At 44.9% G+C, this 23,726-nt stretch overlaps 1 protein-coding gene across 1 annotated transcript; it reads left to right on the forward strand.

Annotated features, from left to right (window-relative positions):
• Positions 1 to 14,792: 14,792 nt before the first annotated feature.
• LOC144893065 (uncharacterized) lies at positions 14,793 to 16,298 on the forward strand. Its single transcript, XM_078782689.1, has 2 exons — positions 14,793 to 15,033; positions 15,213 to 16,298. The coding sequence occupies exons 1-2, from the start codon at positions 14,917 to 14,919 to the stop codon at positions 16,296 to 16,298; spliced, it is 1,203 nt and encodes a 400-aa protein (XP_078638815.1). The 5' UTR covers positions 14,793 to 14,916.
• The last annotated feature ends 7,428 nt before the right edge of the window (positions 16,299 to 23,726 follow it).

The following is a 23,726-nucleotide window of genomic DNA, read 5'->3' on the forward strand; positions in this document are numbered from 1 at the left end:
GTAGTAGAATCGATTCGGAGCGCGTTTCCCGCGCGTTATTAGGCCCAAATTTGTAGTAGAATCGATTCGGAGCGCGTTTCCCGCGCGTTATTAGGCCCAAATTTGTAGTAGAATCGATTCGGAGCGCGTTTACTGCGCTCGACGAAATTATAACGGCGAAATTTATTTTGTTTTATAAAGCAAAACCCGAATTTTGAGATCGCGCCATGGACAATCAAGGCGATCGGATGTCGGTGGGAGAGATAGACAGGGTGGAATCGACCCAGGACCTCGGGGAAATGTATGTGGAGGATAGGGAGGAGGAGAAAAATGGCAATGTGGTTGCGGAGGTTTCAGACGCACAAAATGGCGCTCTCGCGCACGTGGTTGAGGCGGTCGCGGAACCAATGAGCGCGGCCCAAATGCAGGCCCTCATGGGGCAATTTATGGCGCAAATGCAGGCGTCCCTCAAACTGCAGAGTGAGCGATTGGAGGGCCAGATGGGGGTAATGGGGAACCGGATGGATGCTCAGGGTGAGCGATTGGAGGGCCAATTGGGGGATTAGAGTTAGACAAGAAATTTGGGAAGTTCGACAATAATTTTGAGGAGTTAGACAAGAAATTTGAGGGGTTAGACAACGGGATAAAAGAGGTAAAGAATGGGTTAACGGGGGTGGAAAACAGAATGGCTGCCCAGGAGAATCAGTTAGAGGGGGTGAAAAATGGGTTAATGGGGTTAGAAAATAGGATGGAGGACAAATTGCGGGAAATAGGGGAACAATCCGCTCGGGAAATCGAACAGATGGGGAACCAGATGGAGGAAATACGACGAGGGGTGAGTGAGGAGGTCTCGGGGCTACGCGAGGAGGTAAAGCGAGGCGAAAAGCGTATAGAGAAAGAGGTGAGAAATAATACGGCAAAGTTACAGGGGGGAATGGAAGATCTGACGAAAGGAGTAGAACAGCTGACAGTGGGACAAAAGGAACTAGCGGACCAAGTGGAAAAGAACACTGCAATCATCGGGGGTTTAAAAGCAACACAAAAGGACATTAAAAATGAATTAATAGCGACACAAAAGGAATGTCAAATGGTACATGAGGGATTGACGAAGAGGTTGGAAGAGGTGACAGAAGTAATGGAGACGAAGGACCGGGAGGTAAGGACACACATAGAAACGGTTAAAGTAGCGATGGAGGAAGAAATAGAGGGGGCGCACCAGGAGCTGAAGGAGGTAAAGGAAAAATTGGAGGAGGTGGAAGAGGGGGTGAGTGAAATTAAGAAGAGACGGAGGGAAACTAAGAGGGAGATAAAGGAGGAAGTCATGGAATATGTACAAGGTCTGTGTTCAAATCATGATGCGGTGCTCACTAACCAAATAAAAAGTTTGCAGGTGGCGGAGGAGGTGCGACGAGGTACGGAGGTGAGTGGCAATGTACATGATGTGAGGGGAGATTCAGTCGGCTTGGGGGGTGGTGTAGACCCGGGTGTTCATGAGGGACCAATGGTAAGATGTATGACTGGTCCGGAGTGTATGGACAGAGGAGGTGTGCAAGGAGGGTTGGCTATGAGGAGTGAGGGGGGTGCTGGTGAGCAGGGCTGTGGGGGTATGGCGTGGGTAGCGGGTTGCGGAGGGGCGACCCAGGCATCGACACCAGGAGGGGTAGTGTTTGGAGGGACGGGGGACGCGCGGGAGCCCCCCGGGAATAGCGTACTGTGGGAGCCCGAATGGTTTGGTCCCGCGTTGATCCCGCAAGGAGTGACGCGCGGGGTCCGACCTTCGGGCGCCCACAAGGTCCCACTCGCGCCGTATGACGGCAAGAGTGATTTGAGGGCGTACCTGGCGCAGTTTGAGTACGTGTGTAAAGGCAACGGTTGGAATCCGGACGAAGGTGGAGTACACCTGGTGGGGGCACTGCGCGGCGCGGCGGCGGAGGTGCTGACGGCTTTACCACCGGGTGCTCTCACCCTGCCAGCTCTCCGTGCGGCATTAATTAATCGGTTCGGCATTGAACAGCAAAGCGAGCTTGTTAAAGCCCAACTTGCGCAGCGAAAACGCAAGCCCCAGGAGACCATCGGGGAACTTGCTCACGATATTCGCCGCGCGGTCGGGATTGTACATGCGGACATGGCAGCGAGTTCCCAGGAAAGCCTGGCGCTGGATCACTTTATTCAGGCCCTTCCGGATCTGGAGCTCCGGCAACAGCTCGCCATGTGGCGCCCGCAAACCATGAGTCAGGCGGCCGACGCTGCAGCCCGTTGGGAAGCAGCGAGGCCCCTGGCCCGGGGAGGCGAGCGCCACGCAGTGGCGGTGCGTCAGATGGGGCCCGTGATGGGGGGCGGCCCCCCAAGGGGGCCCGCCCCCGACGGGGGCCCTGACCTGGAAAGCATGGTCCGGAGGTTAGTGGATCGGCGCCTGGCGGGACCTGGACCATGGCAGGCGGCCCCAGCGGTGGCACCCGGTAGTCCCCGACAGAGTACCCCAATTCGGACATACAGGGGGGGGAATTTGGAATACCGGAGGCAAGCACCTTACCAGGTGAGGTGCTATAATTGTGCTCGGATGGGTCACCGTGCATGGGAGTGTCGAGCTCCGCGCCGGGACGTTTCCCACCAACCGATGCCCTCAACTCCGCCCCGTATAGATCGGCCTAGCCGACCTCAGACACCCCCCCGCCAGGACCCGGGAAACTAGAACGTGCCGGGCATGCAGGGCGGTGTTCGGCAGTAGGGGATGGGGAGAAGCCCTCGTTGACGCGACAGGTCATTCATTGTGGCCGAATTGGGACGGGTAGTTTGACAATTCGGTGCAAAATTGCCGGCGTGGGGGTGGACGCCGTGGTGGACACGGGAGCCAGCGCCACGATCATCAGCCCCGTGGTCCTTAATTCGAGTGCAGACGGCTGGGGTAAAATCCAGCGTCTGGAAAATCATAGTTTGCAGTTGGCTACCGGGGCAACGGCTCCGATCATAGGGCGTGGTTTTGTGACCCTCAAGTTGGGATCGGTAAAGGAAGAGATAGAGGTTTGGGTGGCGGAGGTGTGCGACCCGTGCTTAATAGGGTTGGATTTGTTGACTGCCAGCGGTTGTAAAATCGACTTGAGTCGGGGGATCCTGCGATGGGGAGTGGAAGAGCTACCATTGGAGGGGGTGAGCACGGCCGAGAGGGTGGAGCTGGAGGCTCCTGAGGCCGTGACCATCCCTCCGGGGGCCGAGGCCATCGTGCCGGCCCGATGGTCAGCTCGCCCGACATGGCAGGAATCTTGCGGCCTGGTCGAACCGGTGGCAGCGCTATCCATACCTGGTTTAATCGTGGGCCGTACCCTTGTAAAAACGGACGGGCCGGTGGTGGCCGTCCGAGTAATTAATAGTAGCACAGAACCACGCACTATAGTAAGGGGCACGAAGGTAGCTGGCTGCACCCCAGTTAGAGAAGTCGCGTCAGTGAGGGGCGAGAACGTCCAGCCGAGCCGGCCCCAGGGGGAGCCTTCAATAAGTTCTAGGAATTGGCCCGATCCCATTTGCGAGATGGTAAATCGTAGTAGTGTAGTGTTGGGAGGCACCCAGAGGGAGGCCTTACACAAACTGGTTGGGTCCCATTTGGACCTCTTCTCCTTGTCCACCGAGGATATTGGACGTACGGGCCTGGTGAAACATCAGATCCACACCGGTGAGGCCCGGCCTATTCGTCAGGCCGCCCGACGGCTCCCTTGGAGCAAGAGGGCGGAAGCTGACGAGCAGGTTGAAAAAATGCTCGACGCAGGTGTGATCGAGCCCTCGGGAAGTCCTTGGATGTCACCTGTTGTGCTGGTCAAAAAGAAGGATGGGACCACGCGGTTCTGCGTGGACTATCGCCAGCTAAACAACGTGACACTCAAGGACTCATATCCCCTGCCAAGGATTGATGACACCCTCGATGCCGTTGCGGGCTCAAATTGGTTCTCGACTTTGGACCTCAAGAGTGGGTATTGGCAGGTGGAGATGGATAGGGCAGGGAAGGAGAAAACGGCATTTTCCACAGGTAAGGGACTGTATCAGTTCACTGTGATGCCGTTTGGTTTGTGTAACGCCCCCGCCACCTTTGAGAGATTGATGGAGCATGTACTAGGCGGCATGCCATGGCAGTCATGCCTGGTGTACCTGGATGACGTCCTAGTACATGCCAAAACGTTCCCCCAGGCAGTAGCTAATTTGGACCAGGTGTTCGGGTGCCTCAGACAGGCAGGGTTGAAGCTGAACCCGAGTAAGTGCACTTTGTTTGCAAGAGAGGTGGCCTATCTAGGTCACGTGATCGGCCGCGAGGGGGTAAAAACGGACCCAGACAAAATCAAAGCGGTAGAGGAGTGGCCCGCACCACGTACCATCAAGGAGGTGCGGGGATTTTTGGGACTCTGCTCCTACTACCGGCGCTTTGTGGCGAAATTTGCGGAGTTGGCCCGTCCCCTCCACCGGCTTACGGAGAAGGGGACGCGATTTAATTGGACACGGGAGTGCCACGAGGCCTTCCAAAAATTGAAGGGGTGTCTAACATCCGCACCCCTTCTAGCTTACCCCACTAGTGACGGGACATTTACCCTGGACACGGATGCGAGCCAGGAAGGATTGGGCGCAGTTTTGTCTCAGACACAGGAGGGCGTGGAGAGAGTGATTGGTTACTATAGTCGGGCCTTAAGTAGGCCCGAGCGAAATTATTGCGTCACTCGCAAAGAGTTATTGGCCATGCTGGCTGCCATGAACCATGGGCGGAAATTTTTGGTTAGAACTGACCATTCCTCCTTGCAATGGCTCCTTCGGTTCAAGGAACCGGAGGGCCAAATTGCAAGGTGGTTGGAAAAGTTGCAGCAGTACGATTTTGATGTGGCCCATAGGGCCGGGAAGGCCCATGGTAATGCGGACGCACTCTCTCGGCGTCCTTGTCTGGGGGAAAACTGTAAATTTTGTGCGAGACACGAGGAGAGGGAGCAATTGGGCGATTCCGCCCCGATTCTCGTTGTCCGGGCAACCCGGGTGAGAGGGCCAATTTTGCCACTAACCGCGGACGAGGAATTTGGAGAGTTGGCTTGGAGCACGGCCCAGCAGGAGGATCCTGTTCTGGGGCCGGTGTTCCAATGGGTCAAATTGGGGCAAAGACCAAAGGGGGAAGAGGTCACCCCCCTCGGGGCGCAAACAAAGGCGTATTGGGCTCAGTGGCAGACCCTGGAATTGAAAGGCAACATCTTATATCGCAAGTGGGTGGAGGTTCCCTCTGATAGAACTTCCTGGCTGGTGATAGTCCCTGACAAATTCAAGAACGTCATATTGCAACAGGTGCATGGTACCCGCTCCGGCGGCCATTTGGGCAGGACAAAGACAATATCTCGGGTCCGCCGGAGGTTCTATTGGGTGAATATGGGGCGCGACATACAGGACTGGTGTCGGAGATGCGACGCCTGTTCTGCCAAAAAGGGACCAGCACGGAGGATGAGGGCCCCCCTTCAATTACATCAGGTGGGGGCCCCCCTTGAGCGGGTGGCTATGGATATTCTAGGACCGCTGCCCCGCACCCGCCAAGGTAATAAGTATATCCTCGTTGTAATGGACTATTTCACCAAGTGGCCGGAGGCCTATGCCCTCCCCAACCAAGAAGCAGGGGTGGTAGCACAGGCCTTCGTAGAAGGATTTGTATGTCGGCACGGGATTCCACAGGAGCTGCACACCGATCAGGGTCGAAATTTTGAAAGCCAATTACTAAAAGATGTGTGCAGACTCCTGTCAATTCGGAAAACCAGGACCACGCCCTTGCGGCCACAATCTGACGGGATGGTGGAAAGGTTCAATCGAACATTGATCCAACAACTGGCATTGTTCACCACCACCCGTCAGGATGACTGGGACGAACATCTCCCGTACCTGTTGATGGCCTACCGAACTAGCCAGCACGGGGCCACCGCATGCAGTCCAGCGTTGCTTATGTATGGGCGGGAGTTACGGGCTCCCGCCGACTTGCTATGCGGTCCCGTGCCAAACACCACGGACACACCGCCGAGGGAGGGTTACGCACGTCACCTGGAGGAAGGCATGGAGCGGGTCCATGCCTTCGCCCGCCGCCAGCTCCAGCTGGCGGGGGCCAAGATGAAGCGCAGGTACGACGACCGGAGCCAGGGGAGTCAATACGCTCCGGGGATGAAGATTTGGTTCTTTAATCCCCGGAGGCGGAAGGGAAGGTGCCCAAAACTCACCTCCCCCTGGCAAGGCCCGGGAGTCGTCCTGGCGCAAATCTGTGACGTGGTCATTAAGATCAAAATGGGGCCACGGACCCCCCCTCGGATCGTCCATGCCGACCGGATAAGACCTTATGCCGGCGAGCAGGCGCCCTCATGGATCGCCTCGGCTCTAGATGCCGAGGCAGGGCCCAGTACCTCTTGCGACGGGGGCTCGTAGCGTCAGAGGACTGGGGGGATGGTAGTGAGATGCCCCGCGGTGGGGGGGATGGCAACGCTGTCATCCCTCACAGACGTGGGGCAAAGGAGCAATAGTTTATGGGGTGGCTATGACAACCGAGCCAGGGAGGGCTTGGATAATTGTAGGGATCTAGCGAAGATGACATTAGGTAACGTTAAGTTTAGTTAGTGACTGATACCTGTAGTGGGGACGCAGGTAGATTAGTGTGGATGATAATGACGTGGGAGCGCAATAGTTTAAAGGGACGACTGGGAAGCGCAAGTTTCAGAGGGGAGTAGTTAGCTGAGATGATGCCGTGTGTGTGAGGATTGAACAGGTGAGAATGGAACAGGTGTGATTGCACAGGTGTGCAACTGACAGGTGAATGGAGCAGTGTATGAGGGAGTAGTGGTGATTGCGTGTTGTGTTGACCAAATGGTCCAGGAAGAAAGGAGGGTGCAGGTGGCACCAGGTATGATTGCACAGGTGTGCAACGACAGGTGAAGAAGAACAGGTGTCAATGGTTGTATGGAATAAATGGTCTGGAGTATTGGACTGCATGGTCGTGGAGTGAGAATGGTGGAAATTGTGGAGTGGAGTGGATGGTGCGAAGGTGTGAATGGGGGAAGAGTGGACCCCCATCACGGATACCCGGGGCGGGTAGTGTAAGTGTTAGGTAGAGGGTATAGGTAAATTGTAGTTGGATATTGGCATCTGTGGTGCGGGTGACAGAATGGTATGTGGATGGGTGCGTTGGTGTTGTGGAAATGGCTGGGCGTGTAGCCTGTTAGTGTGTGTAGTTGGTTTGGGCACTCCACCACTGTAAGGATGTCGGCCAGGTGAGGCCGCAGGTGGGCTCTGGGAGCCGGTAGTAGTTGTGTGGATGGGGCCCGAGGATCCGGAGGACGGACCCGGGTAGCCCAGTGCCAGAGGGCACCATGGGGTGACAGAGCCAGGAGAGGGGCTGTCCCCAGTTAGTTAGGTTAGGGTGAGGAGCTAGGTAAGCTCGGGTGGCAACTACAGTGGTGGAGGTGTGCAGGTGGGTAGACCTGTTGGGAGAGGTACACGTCGCAGCCCAGAAATTGTGCTAGAGCACCGGGAGATGAATCGGGGGAGTGAGACCCCAAATTGAGGAGCACCACAGTTTGGCCAATGGGAATTGGTTATTAGAACCCATAGTGTAAGTTGGCCAATGGATTGGCAGGGAAAGACCCCGGGTAGTGTAAAGTGTGTTAAAGTCATTTAGAGGATAGTTAGGATGAAGGATCTCCTCGCACCATCTGCATCCACTCACCTGAGGTGACAGGTACTCCACACCATGCCATGTTTTGATTATTTTTTATGATGCAAATGTTTGGATTGTGAGACACATCATGACGTGGGTGTGACATTGTGCGTAATTCCATCTCTCCCTCCTTATGAGGATTGATGATGAATTGGTGATGGCAAATTTTGAAGTAACGGGATTGTGGAGACGAATTTGGTATAGGGGAAATATGGGGAAGACGTGACAGTAGTGACGAATTTGTAAATGGGTAGATTTTTGTACATATGGGGTAAGGGTAGGATAGGTGACAGGGGGGTGACGTACGGTAGGGACGAGCTTTCTCACTTCGGCCTCCGTACGCATTTCACCCTGCATTGCCTTATTGACGTGTACCCTTGTGACCTTACCCCTCGCTCAATTGTCTTTCTTTTGTCTCCCACATGACCTGTGCGCCATTGGGTGCCGATGGGAGCGTGCGTGAGGTGGCCATTGTGCGCCCGAGATTCCCAGAACCAGCATGCATTGCGTTGATGTACCACATTATGGACCGCTGTTCTGCGGCCAAGTACCACTTGATGGACCCCAGGTTCTGGGGCAGGGCACCTCTGTTGGAGACCGGCCATACTGGCCAGGGAATCTTGCTTGCGGACCTCGGTAAGGTGGCACCTATGCCAAACAGGTGGACCACCCTTAGTTGGCCCCTGAGGCCCTAAATAAAAATGGACACAAGTTGTGCTTTTTATTATGTCCAAATAGGCCGCATGAAGCCAGAAGACGTCGGGAAGAACATCGGCCCAGCAGAGGAAGAGAAGACCACCACCAGTTGTTTTGTTGTGTTTCTTATGAACCATGGTAACCGCACCGGATGGTGCTTTTGGGTGCTTTGTGGTGTTTGGGTGCTTTGGTGGTATTGGTACTGGTGCATCGATGCAATGCGTGCTGTCTCCTCCCTCCCAACAGGAATTTCTTTCTCTTGTTCCCTAAAAAGAAAAAAAAACACAGGTCCTGGGTTGCGTTGTAAATAAGAAATCACGTCATTGTAAATAATGCTCCCCACCGTAAATGTATAGTTTGAGAATAATTCCGTAATTCGGTTAGCTGTGGGCTTGAGTCTGTTAGACCAGGATGCAATGCAATAGGGGGACATACTTATTTGTGTTTTAAAATTGTCACACTCAGGGTCAGGTTAATTGTAGAGGGAATTACACCTACGTGCCACACTAAGTTAAAGTTAATAGGTCCGAGGACGGACCTGAAGAAAGGGGGGTGCAGTGTAACGATTTTGAGAAGTGTGTAACGATTTTGAGAAGTGAGTAACGAATTTGAGAAGTGTAACGGGTTTTGAGAAGTGTAACAATTTTGGAGGAAGTGTAATGAATGTGAAAACGTTACAATGGAAACGTTACAATGTGAACGTTACAAACGTACGGTACCACCCTGTAATGTAAATAATGGTCGCAGTCAGCGTCCTCGTTAATTGCATGAAATATACACGCAGGTCACGATATATCTTTTAAATAGTGTATTCCCTTATTTCCATGTAGGCTAAGTATGTGTTTTCCCACTAGATTGACTTTGCATTGTATCAAACAAAATAAGCGTAGGCCCTTCCAATTTCCCCAAAACCTCCCTTCCAATTGCCTTCCGCATTTTGGCTGGTTTTCTTCAAACCACCATTGGCCACGAGGTAAGGTTGGGGAAGAAAGGCGTGTCTCCACCTCGTCGTAAGAGGGAAGGAGTGAACCAGCCCTAACAGCCAATCAACACCGCGGTGAGTGACCCGGTAGGCGTGCCCTCGGAGTCGGCGGCTTGATTTCGCTGGAGGTGATAAAAGCGACTGCAGGGGACTGCTTGACCAGATGAGAGATGACTGGAGAAGAGCTGGAGCTGACCCTGGGAGAGGAGCAACGAGGCTGCACCAAAGGGAGGCGGTGAGATGCGAAACGCTCCAAGCCAAAGAGGAGAGGTACTCGGCAAGGAGACCAGCGTTGGAGAGACGCGCTGAAAGGAGGGAGACGGCCCCGCTCCAAGCCAAAGGGGAGCAGGTGTGCCGAACCAGCGCGGGACGTCTACCACGGTGGATACACGACGGCGGGGTTCCCGCCACAACCGCGAGGGATTGCGAACTGCGCGTTCCCGACCAAGCGATCGATCTCAAGCTTACCTGCCTGCAATTATCCCCTGTGTAAGTGTGAACGTCCAGTCCTGTTCGTTTGTCTTGGGGCTAAGTAAAAATGAATAGTGTAAGTTAAGGATTCGCTGTGTTACTGCTTCTTCCATCCATTGCTTGTGTGTGTATAATAAAACCTGTTCTTCCTCCGTATTCTTCTTCTTCTTCTTCTTTTTCCTTCTCTTTCGGTCGCTTTAGAGATTTCCCGATTGAATATCTGTGGGGCGATCTGGTCAACGTTCGAGTATAATCGGGTAACTTGTGCAGACGTGGTCATACCAAACCGCTCGGTAAATAACATCTTTAACCGTGTCTGTAACAATATATACATACATATACACACATATGAGGAAATGAAGGTAATGAGTGAAGATATGAATGAATTGAAGGGAACAAATGAATAACAGTAAACGATTAGAGGCCTGCAGTGAAAGATTGGATGACGGGACTGAAGAAATAAAAGCCCAAAAAGAACAAACAAATTTTTTTTTTTTTTTTTTTTGTATACTGAATCGAGGCTCGTGAAAGAGCTAACATTTACTTCACAAACAAATCAACCAGACAAACAAAATGTATAAAAAGAGGGAGCGGAAGACAAGAGAATGGGAAGCACACAAACACTTGAGAGCACACAACATTTAAAAGCAGGGAGATGTGTGGGAGATGTGTGGGAGGGAGAGGGCTTGGGGGGAGGAGGCGTGGGAAGGGGGGGGGGGGTGGGAAGGGGGGGGGGTGGGAGAAGTATAAAACACAAGGACACCAAGGACTTCCAGGACAGAAGTTGGTATTTCAAAAAGTGGAATTGGGGTGAAATTATCGGGGATAGAAAAGATCAAGGTTTTGGATGGGGGAAGATAAGAGATGGTGGTGAACAGCTGTTTTAAAGACCTGGAGGGTGGAGTGGGATTGAAGAGAGTGAGTGAGTTTGTTCCAGAGGTGAGAGAAAAGAGGAATGAAGGAGTGAAGGTGAGCAGAGAGTCTTGATTTTGGCAGTTTAACCATAAGAGGGTTGCAGGCAGATCTTGTGCGACCTGTAGGAATATTTGCGGGACAGAGCCCAGAGAGAGCTGGGGGGGCAAGGCCAGAGAGGAGTCGGTAGAAGACGGAAAGACCACCAACCTGTCTGCGGTGAGTGAGTGAGAGGCCCTTGGAGTTAGCTTCATCGCAGGAGATTCCAATGATTCTGAATGCTTTGCTTTCAACAGCGTGAAGACGAGCTAGGTGTGAGGCAGGAGCACCAGCCCAGAGGGGAGAGCAGTATTCCATTGAGCTGCGGATGAAAGCCTTGTACGTGGTGAGGAGCTCAGGTGTGCCAAGGAAGGACTTCGCACGACGGAGGATGCCCAGTCGGCGACTGGCTTTGGAGGCCAGATTTGAAATGTGGTTTTCCCAGGAAAGATCATGGCAGATAGTGAGACCCAAAAGTTTGAGTGACAGAACTTCTTGGAGAGGATTATTCAGAAAGTAGATGGGAGGGTTGTCCAGTCGGTCTTTTCGGAGAGACATCGTAAGAGTGTGAGATTTGTCAGGATTGAAAGACATGTTCCACTTGTTTGCCCAGTCTGTGATTTTGTCCAGGTCTGCAGAGAGTGAGGAGGCTGCAGACTGCCGATCTGAGGGATGAAGAATGGAGCGACAGAGAGTAGAGTCATCAGCAAAGAGATAGAGCTCTTTCACGAGCCTCGATCTTGTATACAAAAAAAAAAAAAAAAAAAAAAAAAATAGAGAGGATTTTCAAGAGAGTCAGAGAGATCATTGATGAAGAACAGAAAAAGCACAGGGCCCAGAACACTGCCTTGGGGAACTCCAGCCTGAACAGGAAGAAGAGATGAGAGAAACCCATTCAGGGACACACGTTGACTATGACTAGAGAGGAAGTCCGCCAGCCATGCGTGGAGATTTCCATGGATACCAACAGAGGAGAGTTTGGTGAGCAGAGCGGGGTGCCAGACCGTATCGAAGGCACGTGATATGTCAAGGGAGACAGCTCTAATTTCCTGTTTGGCATTGAGGACCTCCATCCATTGCTGAGAAAGCAGAAGCAGCATGTCCAGAGTAGAGTGACCAGGTCTGAAACCAAATTGATGATCAGAGATCAAGCCATTGGAGAAGAGGAAAGATTTCATATCTGAAGCAATGATGGATTCCATGACTTTACTGATAATTGAGAGAAGGCTGATTGGTCTGTAGTTGCTGGGATCTGTTTTTGCACCTTTTTTGTGCAAAGCGGTGATGCTGGCAGATTTCCAAGCAGATGGCAGATGACCTTGAGCAAAAGAGAGTGTGAAGAGAACAGAGAGAGGAGTGAAATGAATTAAAGGAAGAAATAAAGTTCGAGGTAAATAGGGAAAACTCAAATTTAAATGGGGAATGTTTGGAAGTAAATGGGGAATGTTTGGCTGAAAAAGACCTGGAAGGCTGTCGGGCTGGTGTGGATGTCACAAGGCAACAACAGGGAGAGGAATTGGGACTTTTGCAGCACCAGGGCAGTGGTTCGAAGCAACAGGGGGTAAAGATATTGGAGGTCCGAACGGAACCGGACTGGGTATGTATAGATAAAGACCTGTTGGGGCCAGAATTGATTGGGGATAATGAGAATAATGATTTGACACAGCGGCTGGATACCTTGGACAGTATTGTTGTGTGGTTCCCTCAATTAACACTGAAAGAACCTCGGAAGGCAAACGAACGTTAATGGAGGCGTTTTGAATCTAACTATATAGCGGATTATACGCAAGGAGGAAGAAGAGTACCGACTTATCTAGACGGGTCTCACCGACGTCTTCACCCTGCAAAAATAACTCAAACGAAAACGGATTTTAAAATGTACAGAAAATAACGAAAGGATTTATTAAAACGGAATGCCGGGACAAATAAAAGCGCGATGCTAAACTAAATTCCTAAATGGAGCGCTCCCTCACCAGACGTAGAAACACAGGCACAGGGGAATATAAAAAAGAACTGGAAAATAAATTATGTGTGTGTGCACTTAGCTCAATCGGCTTGAACCTCGTCAGGAATAGTGTCGGCCCCAAACTCGCCGTCCAGATGCTGCGGTGTTCTTGGCGGGAAGAAGGCTGCAGTCCGCTCGTTCGCACCCTGCTAGGCCTCGCCGGGCATCTCGCTCATCCCGGCCTCGTCATGCTGCAGCGGCAAGCCGCGCCCGTCCACGCATTGTCTGCTCAGGGAACCGCAGTTCCGGGCTGCAGGCTCTTCCCGTTGCCTCTGCACATCTCCCGGTGGCGTCTTTGACATGGTCGGTCCAAGCACAAGAGCGCGAGGGAGAAGAACAAGGGAGCAAGAGCAACAATGGAGCAAGAGAGAATAAGGCAAGAGCGAAGGCAAGAAGCAGAGAGAAAATGTCGGTCCGAGAGTTCTTTTAACGTTGGGTCCTGACGTCATTGGCGCTTTTCCACCAATGCCCGCAGGCCGCTTCTTGCTCGCTCTTCTTTCACCAATCGATGAGTGCCTTCTTGCTCCGCCCTGGCCAATCAGCGAGTCCCTTCTTACCCCGGCCTTCCTGTTCGTCAACTCCCGCCCAATCACTGTCCTTCTTGGCATGGCTCTTGGCCTGCCCGAGCGATGTGTGCCTGCCAGGCGGGATTGTCAGCCCCAGTGCCCGATGCATGGCTTCTGGTTGCTTTTATTGTTATTATGGTTTAATTAATGGGCATTTCCTCACTGGTGTCTGTGGTCCGGTGCCAAAAGAAATAAAGGATAAATTACTGAGGTTTGACAAACAGGGGAATTAACATAATCCCTATACTAGCTAACATGCCCCATTCCTCGTAATGGGGACGAAGATACACCTTACTCCGACATTCGGCTAAACAAAACTTATTACATGGTGATGGTTCTTACCCAACATCCAGAGCATGTTAATTTATACAAATCTACCTGACTCTACATATCACTGCCTACCCCACAGACATAACAGTATCATCGAGGAAGAGATTGCTCAGGTCCAAGAGAGTCTGGGAGGTGAGGTGAGTCGGTCAGTGGAATGACCCCAGGATGAGATTAAAGTGACCGAGGGGACCTTCACCACAATTGGGTAACAGAGTCTCCAAAATTGGATACCCAGTTGGGGGGGTATTTTGGCTCAGAGCTGGATTCGGACATGTAAGAGTTGGAAGATAGAGCAGTAGTGTAATAATGTTGCTTCTGGGACACCTCCGTTTAACATGGGAAATCCCTATCTAATGTCATTTACCCCCTTGTCTTTTTCAAAAATCATAAACACCTCTATTTCTCCCACCCTCATCTTTATGAACCTTTTGTCTGTAGTACCTATCCTTAATGTTGTTCATTAGACCACTCAAACACTACAAATATTTGTTTTCTCTTATAGACCTATCATCCTTCTTCTACATATCATCTGGCAGATTAATCTTTGACCCATTCACTTCCATATTGCCCCTAAACACCTATATTTCTCTCACCCTGTTCTTTACGAACCTTCTAACCTTTTGACATGTTATCCTTATTCATTAGACCACTTAAACACCTGTGATCCTTCTGACCTCATGGACCTTTTAACCTTTTACTCTTAATATCATCTGGTGAATATAACCCACTCAAACAACGACCCTACAAATATTTGTTTATGCGTGGGAAATAATTTAATTCTCCTACAACTCTCTTCACCATCTAATATATTAACAAAAAATATGTTTGAGTTTGGTTCTTTATTAAGATATTTTAACTGAGCTAAGATAAAATGGTAAACCTCCCTCAATGTTCTTGCTTGAGCGCCTCCAGTGCCACATACCATTTTTTGGTAAGCTCCGCCCACTTTTTGGTAAACCACGCCCATTTTTTACTAAGCCCCGCCCACTTTTTGTTAAGCCACGCCCACTTTTTACTAAGCCCCGCCCACTTTTGCTAAGTCCCACCCACTTTATAAACTCTTCAGCATTGTATCATTTCCAGGTAATACATTACATCATTTTCAGGGAATTTCCATCACATCATTTCCAGTTAAGACACGCCCAGGGAATTTCCACAGGAAGACACACCCAGTCCTTATAAAAGGCACCGACCACACAGGCTTTTTCAAACACGCTTTCTGCTTCACTTGAGAATGGACTACTATGCCGAAATGGAATGGGATAACTTTGCTATTCCATGGAGTCCTACTACCTGTGTAGAACTCAACCTTCAGATTGATGAACTGGACTCGAACCTCTTATCAATGGAGGTAAGTTTGTTTATTTATTTATTTATTTATTTAATTTTTTTTTTTTTTTTTTTTTTTTTTTTTTTTTAAGATGAGACTCGTGTAAGAGTTAACAAAGTTTATTTTAATATTCATAGAGCTTGATTTATACAAATAAAAAATATTGTATTAAATTAATACATTGTTATTTTCTTTCACAGGAAATTGTATCTGAGATACGAAATGAAAATTCTGCTTTTAACACAACTTGGGATGAAGTTATTTTTTTGTTTGAAGACATTTTGAACAACCAAGACCCCCAGAACGAGTTCTACCTTGATGACCCAGCCAAAGAGTTATACCTTGGAGATCCACAAAATCCTGAAAAAGAGTTTTACCATGATGATACTTGTTGTGAGTTATCAAAACAAAACCCACTGAACAAGTTCTACCTTGATGAGCCAGAATACAAGTCATACATTGGAGACCCACAAATTTCTGAAAATTGGGCAAGGAGAGTTCTCCCTGATGGTCCGCAGTTATACTATGTGAGACACATCATAGAAACCCTAAAAAATTGGGCAAGGAGAGTTCTCCCTGATGGTCCGCAGTTATACTATGTGAGACACATCATAGAAACCCTAAAAAATTGGGCAAGGAGAGTTCTCCCTGATGGTCCGCAGTTATACTATGTGAGACACATCATAGAAACCCTAAAAAATTGTGAAATGGGAATTCTCCCTGATGGTCCGCAGTTATACTATGTGAGACACATCATAGAAACCCTAAAAAATTGGGAAAGGGAAGTTTTCCCTGATGGTCCGCAGTTATACTATGTGAGACTTATCACGGAAACCCCCAATATTTCTGAAAATTGTGGTTTTACCTTGGGGACTTGGAAAGATGGTTATATTTTTGGAGACTCGGAATGGGGGTTTTGTTTTGATGACTCGGAATGTGATACCTATCTTGGAGGCTCAACAGGAATGTGGTTATACCTTGGGAACTTGGAAAGTTGGTTTTATTTTGGAGACTCTACCTGTGGGGTTCCTCTTGGAGACTCTTTGGATTCTAAAGCAATGAACAATGTTCTTTATTTAATGACGCTTGATTTAAGCAATATCAAGAAAGTTCGAGGAAGAAAATGCTGGAAAATTCTTTCTTCCCATTTCTACTTCTTCAAACTTAAAAGCCTTGAAAGACAGAATTGGAGGAAGAGGAAAAAAAAAAAAAAAAATACGTATTTAAAAAAGAAGAAAAGAAAGATTATGTTAGGGTTTGGGTGGGATTTTGAATGTGAGGGTTAGGGATGGGGTTGGGTTAGGGTTGGGATTTTGAATGTGAGGGTTAGGGTTGGGGTTGGGTTAGGGATGGGGTTGGGTTAGGGATGGGGTTGGGTTAGGGATGGGTTGGGTTAGGGTTGGGATTTTGAATGTGAGGGTTAGGGTTGGGGTTGGGTTAGGGATGGGATTGGGTTAGGGTTGGGATTTTGAATGTGAGGGTTAGGGATGGGTTGGGTTAGGGATGGGGTTGGGTTAGGGATGGGGTTGGGTTAGGGTTGGGGTTGGGTTAGGGATGGGGTTGGGTTAGGGCTTGGGTTGGGTTAGGGTTTGTATATTATTATGACTCACTCGCACATACACACACACACAAAAGTTAAGCCCCAACTAAAAAGTTGTGGGATTCTGTGTTTGGGGTTCACAGATTTAAAAACGTATCCCCATTATACACACACAAAAGTTAAGCCCCAACTAAAAAGTTGTGGGATTCTGTGTTTGGGGTTCACAGATTTAAAAACGTATCCCCATTATACACATACAAAAGTTAAGCCCCAACTAAAAAGTTGTGGGATTCTGTGTTTGGGGTTCACAGATTTAAAAACGTATCCCCATTATACACATACAAAAGTTAAGCCCCAACTAAAAAGTTGTGGGATTCTGTGTTTGGGGTTCACAGATTTAAAAACGTATCCCCATTATACACATACAAAAGTTAAGCCCCAACTAAAAAGTTGTGGGATTCTGTGTTTGGGGTTCACAGATTTAAAAACGTATCCCCATTACATTTTATTTATTTATTTATTATTTTCAAGGGTATTATCTGCTTACTTGTGTTTTTTGTAATTCTTGTGAGTAAAATGAACCCAAGATTTCTTCTCCATTTAAATCATATAATTTGTAGGTCCAAGGGACTGTATCCATTACATCAATGATTTTAAATAATTCACGAGTCCATTTTTGTGTATAACCTTTCTCAAAATGACTTTTCCATTTGTATATTCTTACAATATCACCAACTTTAAACTTGGGCTTTCTCAAATTAATCTCCTTTTCATATTCTAATTTTGTAAATGTTTCTGATGGTTTTGATTGTGTTGATGAATGAACTGTATTATTGTAATTATCTACAATATCCTGAATTAAATACACCCATTTTTGAGAACCGAGTTGTGTGAATTTTCTATATAATTTCTCTTTTAAAGTACGATTAAAACGCTCAATAACAACTGCCTTTCCTTCATTAAAGGTGCTGTATAATTTAATACCCTTCCCCTTAAGAAATTTCATGAATATTTTGTTATAGAACTCTGTTCCCTCATCAGTCCATAACTTCTTTGGTTTCCTTTTATCCCGATCAAATATTAGCTTAAAGGCTAACATTAAAGTATCACCCCTTTTATTTTTTAAAGGGACAACCCAGGCAAATCTACTCCTCAAATCAATAACGGTTAAAGCATACCTGTATCCCCTGTCATTATTCAATTCAATTAAATCAGCGGACCATATGTGGTCGGTGTATTTAGAATAAACCTTCCTTCTTTTAAACTTTGTGATTATAGGTTTGTGTAATTCTTCAGCCAAAAGCTCCTCAGTCTTGATGACATCATTAGAGCCTAATAGTTTTTTGAGGAATAACCAAGACCAAGTTTCAATTTAGCATTTATCAAATTTCTCACAATAAACCTATCAACTTTCTCTCTCAACGTTGGATTTTGTATCAAAGACAAATTATACAACATTTCGCTGTCGGCTTTATGTTTTTCAGTCAACGTAGTGGTATTTCCATAAGCAATATCATGCTTCATACACACTTCGTCAACCCTATTTGTAGGTTTAGACCAAGGTTTAGGATTGTCAGCCTCATCTAATCTTTTATCCAAGTTTGTTCCTGGACCACAGAAAGAATACCCTGGAAGGTGTAATTCCCCTGGAATTCCAGTTGTTGTAAATTTACTTCCTGACAGAAACTTTTGTATGTCTCCTCCTCTTTTAGGAGAGATGAATTGGCACTTTTTAGAGCCACATACTTGACATATTCCTTTTTGATAAACTCTATTATTTTTAGCTTTAACATAAGAGATATTTTTAGATTTAGTTTTCTTTTTACATTTGAGACAATAACTCATATTTATTTATCAGAAAAATTCCGACAGAGTATCAAAACCTTTTTGGTTTTCAACATATACATTTCAATCTTTATTTTTAAAACATAAAGAATCCTAAGGAATGCCTTCACTCTCTCCTCCATTTATTTACAAATAAAACTAACTAAAGTCAATTACACCGACATCATCAACCACATAATCTTTTCCTTCTTCTTCTTCTTTATCCCCACTTTCTCATTTAAATCTCCTCCCTGAAACTGAAGACATTGACGTCGTTATTCTTGAAAATAATATTTTCATTAGACTTCTCATTTCTTTATTTTCCTCCTCAGTGCGTTGAGTTTGATTTATTTGCTGTAATACCTTCAATCTTTTATTAATCTCACTGATTTCCATCTTTTTATATTTTTCCTCCCTCTCTCTTTGCTCCCTCTCCTCCTTCTCTCTTTTCTCCCTTTCCTCCTTCTCCTCCTCCTTTTTCTCCCTTTCCTCCTTCTCCTTTTTCTCTCTTTTCTCCCTTTCCTCCCTCTCCTCCTCCTTTTTCTCCCTTTCCTCCTTCTCCTTTTTCTCTCTTTCCTCCTTCTCTTCTTTAACTCCTTCCTCATTTATCTTAGCAATTTTTGATATCAATATTTTCACAGCATTCATTCTTTCTTTATTTTCCTCTTCGGTGAGTTGAGATTTATCTTCTTGCTGTAATACATCCACTCTTTTTTGAATCGCTCTGATTTCCATCTCCCTCTCCCCCCTCTCTCTTTGTTCCCTCTCCTCCTTCTCTCTTTTCTCTCTTTTCTCCTTCTCTTCTTCAACTCCTTCCTCATCCCTTGCTACCCTTGAGTTTAAACCCCAAAGAATATTATACATATACTCATCTGGATTTTGAGATATTCTTGTATCTATAATTATTTTTCTCATAATAGGATACCAATAAGATTTGTTGACGATTTCTAAAAGAGTTTTATATTTCATAACTTTGAGAAGTTCATTTTTATTTAATATTTTAAACAAGTCTCTATTTGTGGGTTTAACAATATCAGTATAAGGCCAGTTTTTTATGACAAAATTCCCATGTATATGCTCCAAATCATAAGGTATGTAATACCGAGCACCCTTTTCTTGTAGGTATCCTTGAATACAAAAATTATAATTCTCTTGTAGTCTTCTTCCTGCCATTTATGTATCAGAAATATATGTGAGATTAATATTATGACAGGTAATACCACCCCATCTTCCCACTACCAAATCGGTTTGTATTCCTCGGCTTTCTATCCTTATCTCATTACCTTCCTTCTTTGTCATGCGAACCATCGCTATACTATCATATATTTTTATTTTCTTAAAATCACGTATTTGTTGTTTACTAATTGTACTTCCACATAAATCCTTATCTTCACCAAGTGGATAATATTCTTCTTTACGAGACTGATTTAAATCATGTAGGTCTTCTATGTTTATTGAAAAAGACCAATTATACCCTAAATCAGGCATATCATACCCCCATTTATTAATTCGCATATTAACTAAATGTCCTTCTTTATAAAATTTAATTGTAAGCAGGTAGTTAAATTCAATGAGGAAAGGTGTATGGTCAGTATAACCAGGTGTTGTGGTTGTAAATTTTACTTGTTTCACAAAACGTGCTGTTTTCTTTAAAGATATATATTGTGATAAATCACTGAATCTAATCAAGTCATTCGCATCTGTAGGGTTTGGATAATTGATTAATTTATAAGTATTCTTCATATTAATATTTTTACTTACACTATATTTTTGTCGTTCAGCCTGTGCCTTTGTATAATAATTTGATAAATCAATATCCTGAGAGGATTTTCCAAAGATAGAACCATCTTTTCCAACATAGGTCATTTATATTAGATAAAAAATGATATCATAAAAATTTTCATTATTGTTGAGTTGAAATAATACATATAAACATAATTGGCCACAACATTTAGAATTAATTTCTTGAACTTGGAATGTTTGATAAACACCATTCTGTAAGAATTGTATTACTTCAACAGGTGGTGGCATACCATAACTATCAAAATAATATTTATCCTGACTATTATGAATACAAACCCAATGAGAACCATTCTGTGTGTCTAAATTCATAATAATATTCTTTGTATTCTTATTTATATGTATTAATTCATCTCTCATACAAATAACCACATTATCAATTTTTAGTGTTTTACAATACTTAGCTAGTTCTATATTTGACGTTGTATTCTTTCCAAATTGTTTAAACCATTTATCCATTTATTTATGAGAAAGATACAATCCATTACCCCGTTTAGTTAGTTTAACACCCGCTTGAGCGATAGAGGAAAGCATATCTCCAACCAACAATCTAGCTTTATCAGGTAGACTTTCAAGTTTTTGAGCAAAATCTACAATTACACCACTTCCACTAATTTGTTTCTCCAACTCCTTGTTATGTCTTTCCAATTCTTTTTGAGCTTTTAGTTGTGCCTTCCTTTCGTTAGCAGTTTTTACCGCTGCTGAAATACCACCAGTCAATGCTCCCGCCGCACTTAAACCAGCAAATAAAGGAATTAGAAACGGGAGAAATCCTCCTCTTGACTCGTCTATTGAATATTTCTTTAACATAGGTTTCGTCATTTTAATTTTAAGTGATCCAACATCATTTAGTGTTTTTACTTGTGTGTGTGTGAGTAAAACATCAATTCTTACAGCTCCTTTTCTTTGAATTGTATTAACATTAATAATACAAGGCTTTTGATTTTGAATACAAGATGTTAATTTATTAAGATTGATTTGATTAACATATACCCCTACCATTTATTTATGAGAAAAAACCTATGTGATATTAATCATAACACCATTATCTGTATTAATCTGTAATTCTGTTTCCTCCAAAAGCAAACAATAAGCATCAACTTCTTCATTCTCCCCTCTTTCAATGTATAGAGAAGTATCCACTCGATTAGACTTTATAGTTTCCTTTTGAGAACTCAGGTCAATTGCGTAGATTGTATATAAACCTTTAAATGCAACCATATCCAAAATAGGATCATTATTACCATTACTTTCACACACTTTTTGGTAGGACTTGTAGGCTTCCGCATAATCATTTTTTTCCCAATCAATTTCCAATCTATCTCGCGGATAAAATGTGCCATCAAGAGAAACCCGAAGTTGTTTCACCTTAGCATTATCACTCAGCGCATTATTCTTATTAGTACCCTCCTCTCCATCTGGTTTTTTAAAAATGAGCCATAGGTATCGTGGCTTTCCTTCAAGAACACCCAAATTCCAAGTGTAGGTAGTGTGTTCCAGTTTAACGTGTTGACATCTTCTTTTAAGGTATGATACATTTAGCGGTTTCTTTGAGTTAAGTCTTCTATTTAACATCTCCTCCGTTTTAAGATTAGGAGTATATTCATTGATATACCAACACAAATCATTAATAACAAATTTATTATTGTCGCCAAAAGCATTTTCAGCCCCAAAAAGCAATCTATTTACATTATCATTCCTTTGTAGTTGAAATCTAATTTTAAGACCATACAAAACTTTATCATAATCACAAAATCCAAATATACCTTTAAGAGGTACTGCTACGGTAAAACTATTCTCAGCTTTTGCGTCATCATTATACATTGACTTCCTTTGACTATAACCAGGGTCTGTGTTTGTTCCCGTTGACATATCAGGAATAAAGCCTTCAACAGCTCCCTTACCCATTCTATCACCAAACGAATATAGTGTAAATTTCATCATTTCAGATGTAGCAGAGACATAATCAACCGCTTCAACCTCTTGTGTTCCAATATACAGGCGAACACTGTCAAACATTTTCCAGAAGAAATCATTTACGAGTGTAGCATTAGTATTATTCGCAGCCTTAGTGAATTTAAATTTACACAGCAAGAAACTATCAGCTATATTCAAGTAAGTTTGTTGATTATTTATTTCAAAACTTTTTGTTCCGTTTGAATTCCAGTCGGTTCCTGTAATAGCATTTACCTTAAAATAGTCTTCCTTTTTAGTAGAGTTTGAAATGATAATCGTATCATCCAAATCATAGATACTATCAATCGCTTCCATACTTGTATTTATATAGTATTAAAATTGTTGAAACCCTGACCCAAGTATTTTAATGATTTTTTGTCGTTCTTGTGAAGATAGTTGAGTTTTACCTTTTTTAATTTCTTTGATTGCTTGTAATTTATGGGACTCCTTTTGAGCATCTTTTATACTCTTTACAACACCTGCTACATTTCCCATGAGAGAAGCAGTTGAACCAATTAGGTCTTTATGTTTAAGAATGGTTGAACCAATACCCATTAGAGTATCAATTATCCCATCTCCTTTATTTCGAAATTGATGACCCACACCCCGTTGTCTCTTAGGTTTATAGTATCCTTTACCCACATACCTTGTATAGTCTGGTGAAAGGAACATGCCCTCCCCTGTAATTATTTTATATTTTCCCAACTCGTGTTTTCTTACAATAACCATTATTTATTTATTGAAAAACTTCACGTAGGTGAATTCTGATGGATATAATTTCATCATTAAAGGATATCATACGATTATCTTGGTCGGTTATCCTAAAATTTACTCTGTATATGGTTTTTCCTGACACAGGTAAATAGACAAGATTTTTTGGTTCCATATTAAATTTATAACCAATCGGGGTTGAGTATGCACTGAATGAAAATATTGTATTTGTTCTTATTCCATCGTTATAAGCACCATCAATCAAATCACAATGAATTAATACTGAATTTATACCGGAGGATATTTGGATAACATTATCACTGTAAAACGTCCCGTTATTTTCAATCTTTTTTGAAGAGAAACCCAATAGCTCTCTGAACGAATTTTCAATCGTGAAATCAACTTTATAATTATTTTTCAGTTTAATAGTTGATTTTGAAGTGTGTGTTTGAATATCTATTACAATATTTTTTGGTTCATCACCTTTTTCTTTCATAAGGCGAGAGACTTCTGAAGATATTTGAGAAATCTCGTAAGCTCCAGGTGAAACGGTTATAGTTTTATATCCACTTCCTGGATTATAACTAAACTTGTTGTTTTTCTCTGTGATATTAAACAAGGTATTATAAGTTTCCATCGACAACAAAGATGCCTCATATGAGGTAAGGGGGTCAAGTTGTAGTGGGTAAGGGAATGAAGCTGTGTAATCGCTCGTTGTGAAATTAAAACTAAGAATTGTGCTTCTCATCTTATTTAATATCTAATAAAATATCTTTGTATTGACATTTATTAATTATTTTCATGTTCATCAACTGATCTAAAATGGCTGAGGATTCATTAAAACAATTGTTGTTTCCAGCCTTCTTACTACCTAATAACAATA

The sequence above is a fragment of the Myxine glutinosa genome, chromosome 7, assembly GCF_964187855.1.
Source record: "Myxine glutinosa chromosome 7, kmMyxGlut1.1, whole genome shotgun sequence".
Taxonomy (NCBI): Eukaryota; Metazoa; Chordata; class Myxini; order Myxiniformes; family Myxinidae; genus Myxine; species Myxine glutinosa.

What these genes read in the sequence shown, in the direction of transcription:
- LOC144893065 (XM_078782689.1), top strand. Translation starts at nt 14,917, where the DNA reads ATGGACTACTATGCCGAAATGGAATGGGATAACTTTGCTATTCCATGG. An exon ending in CGAACCTCTTATCAATGGAG is followed by an intron (nt 15,034 to 15,212) that starts GTAAGTTTGTTT and finishes TTTCTTTCACAG; the next exon opens with GAAATTGTATCTGAGATACG.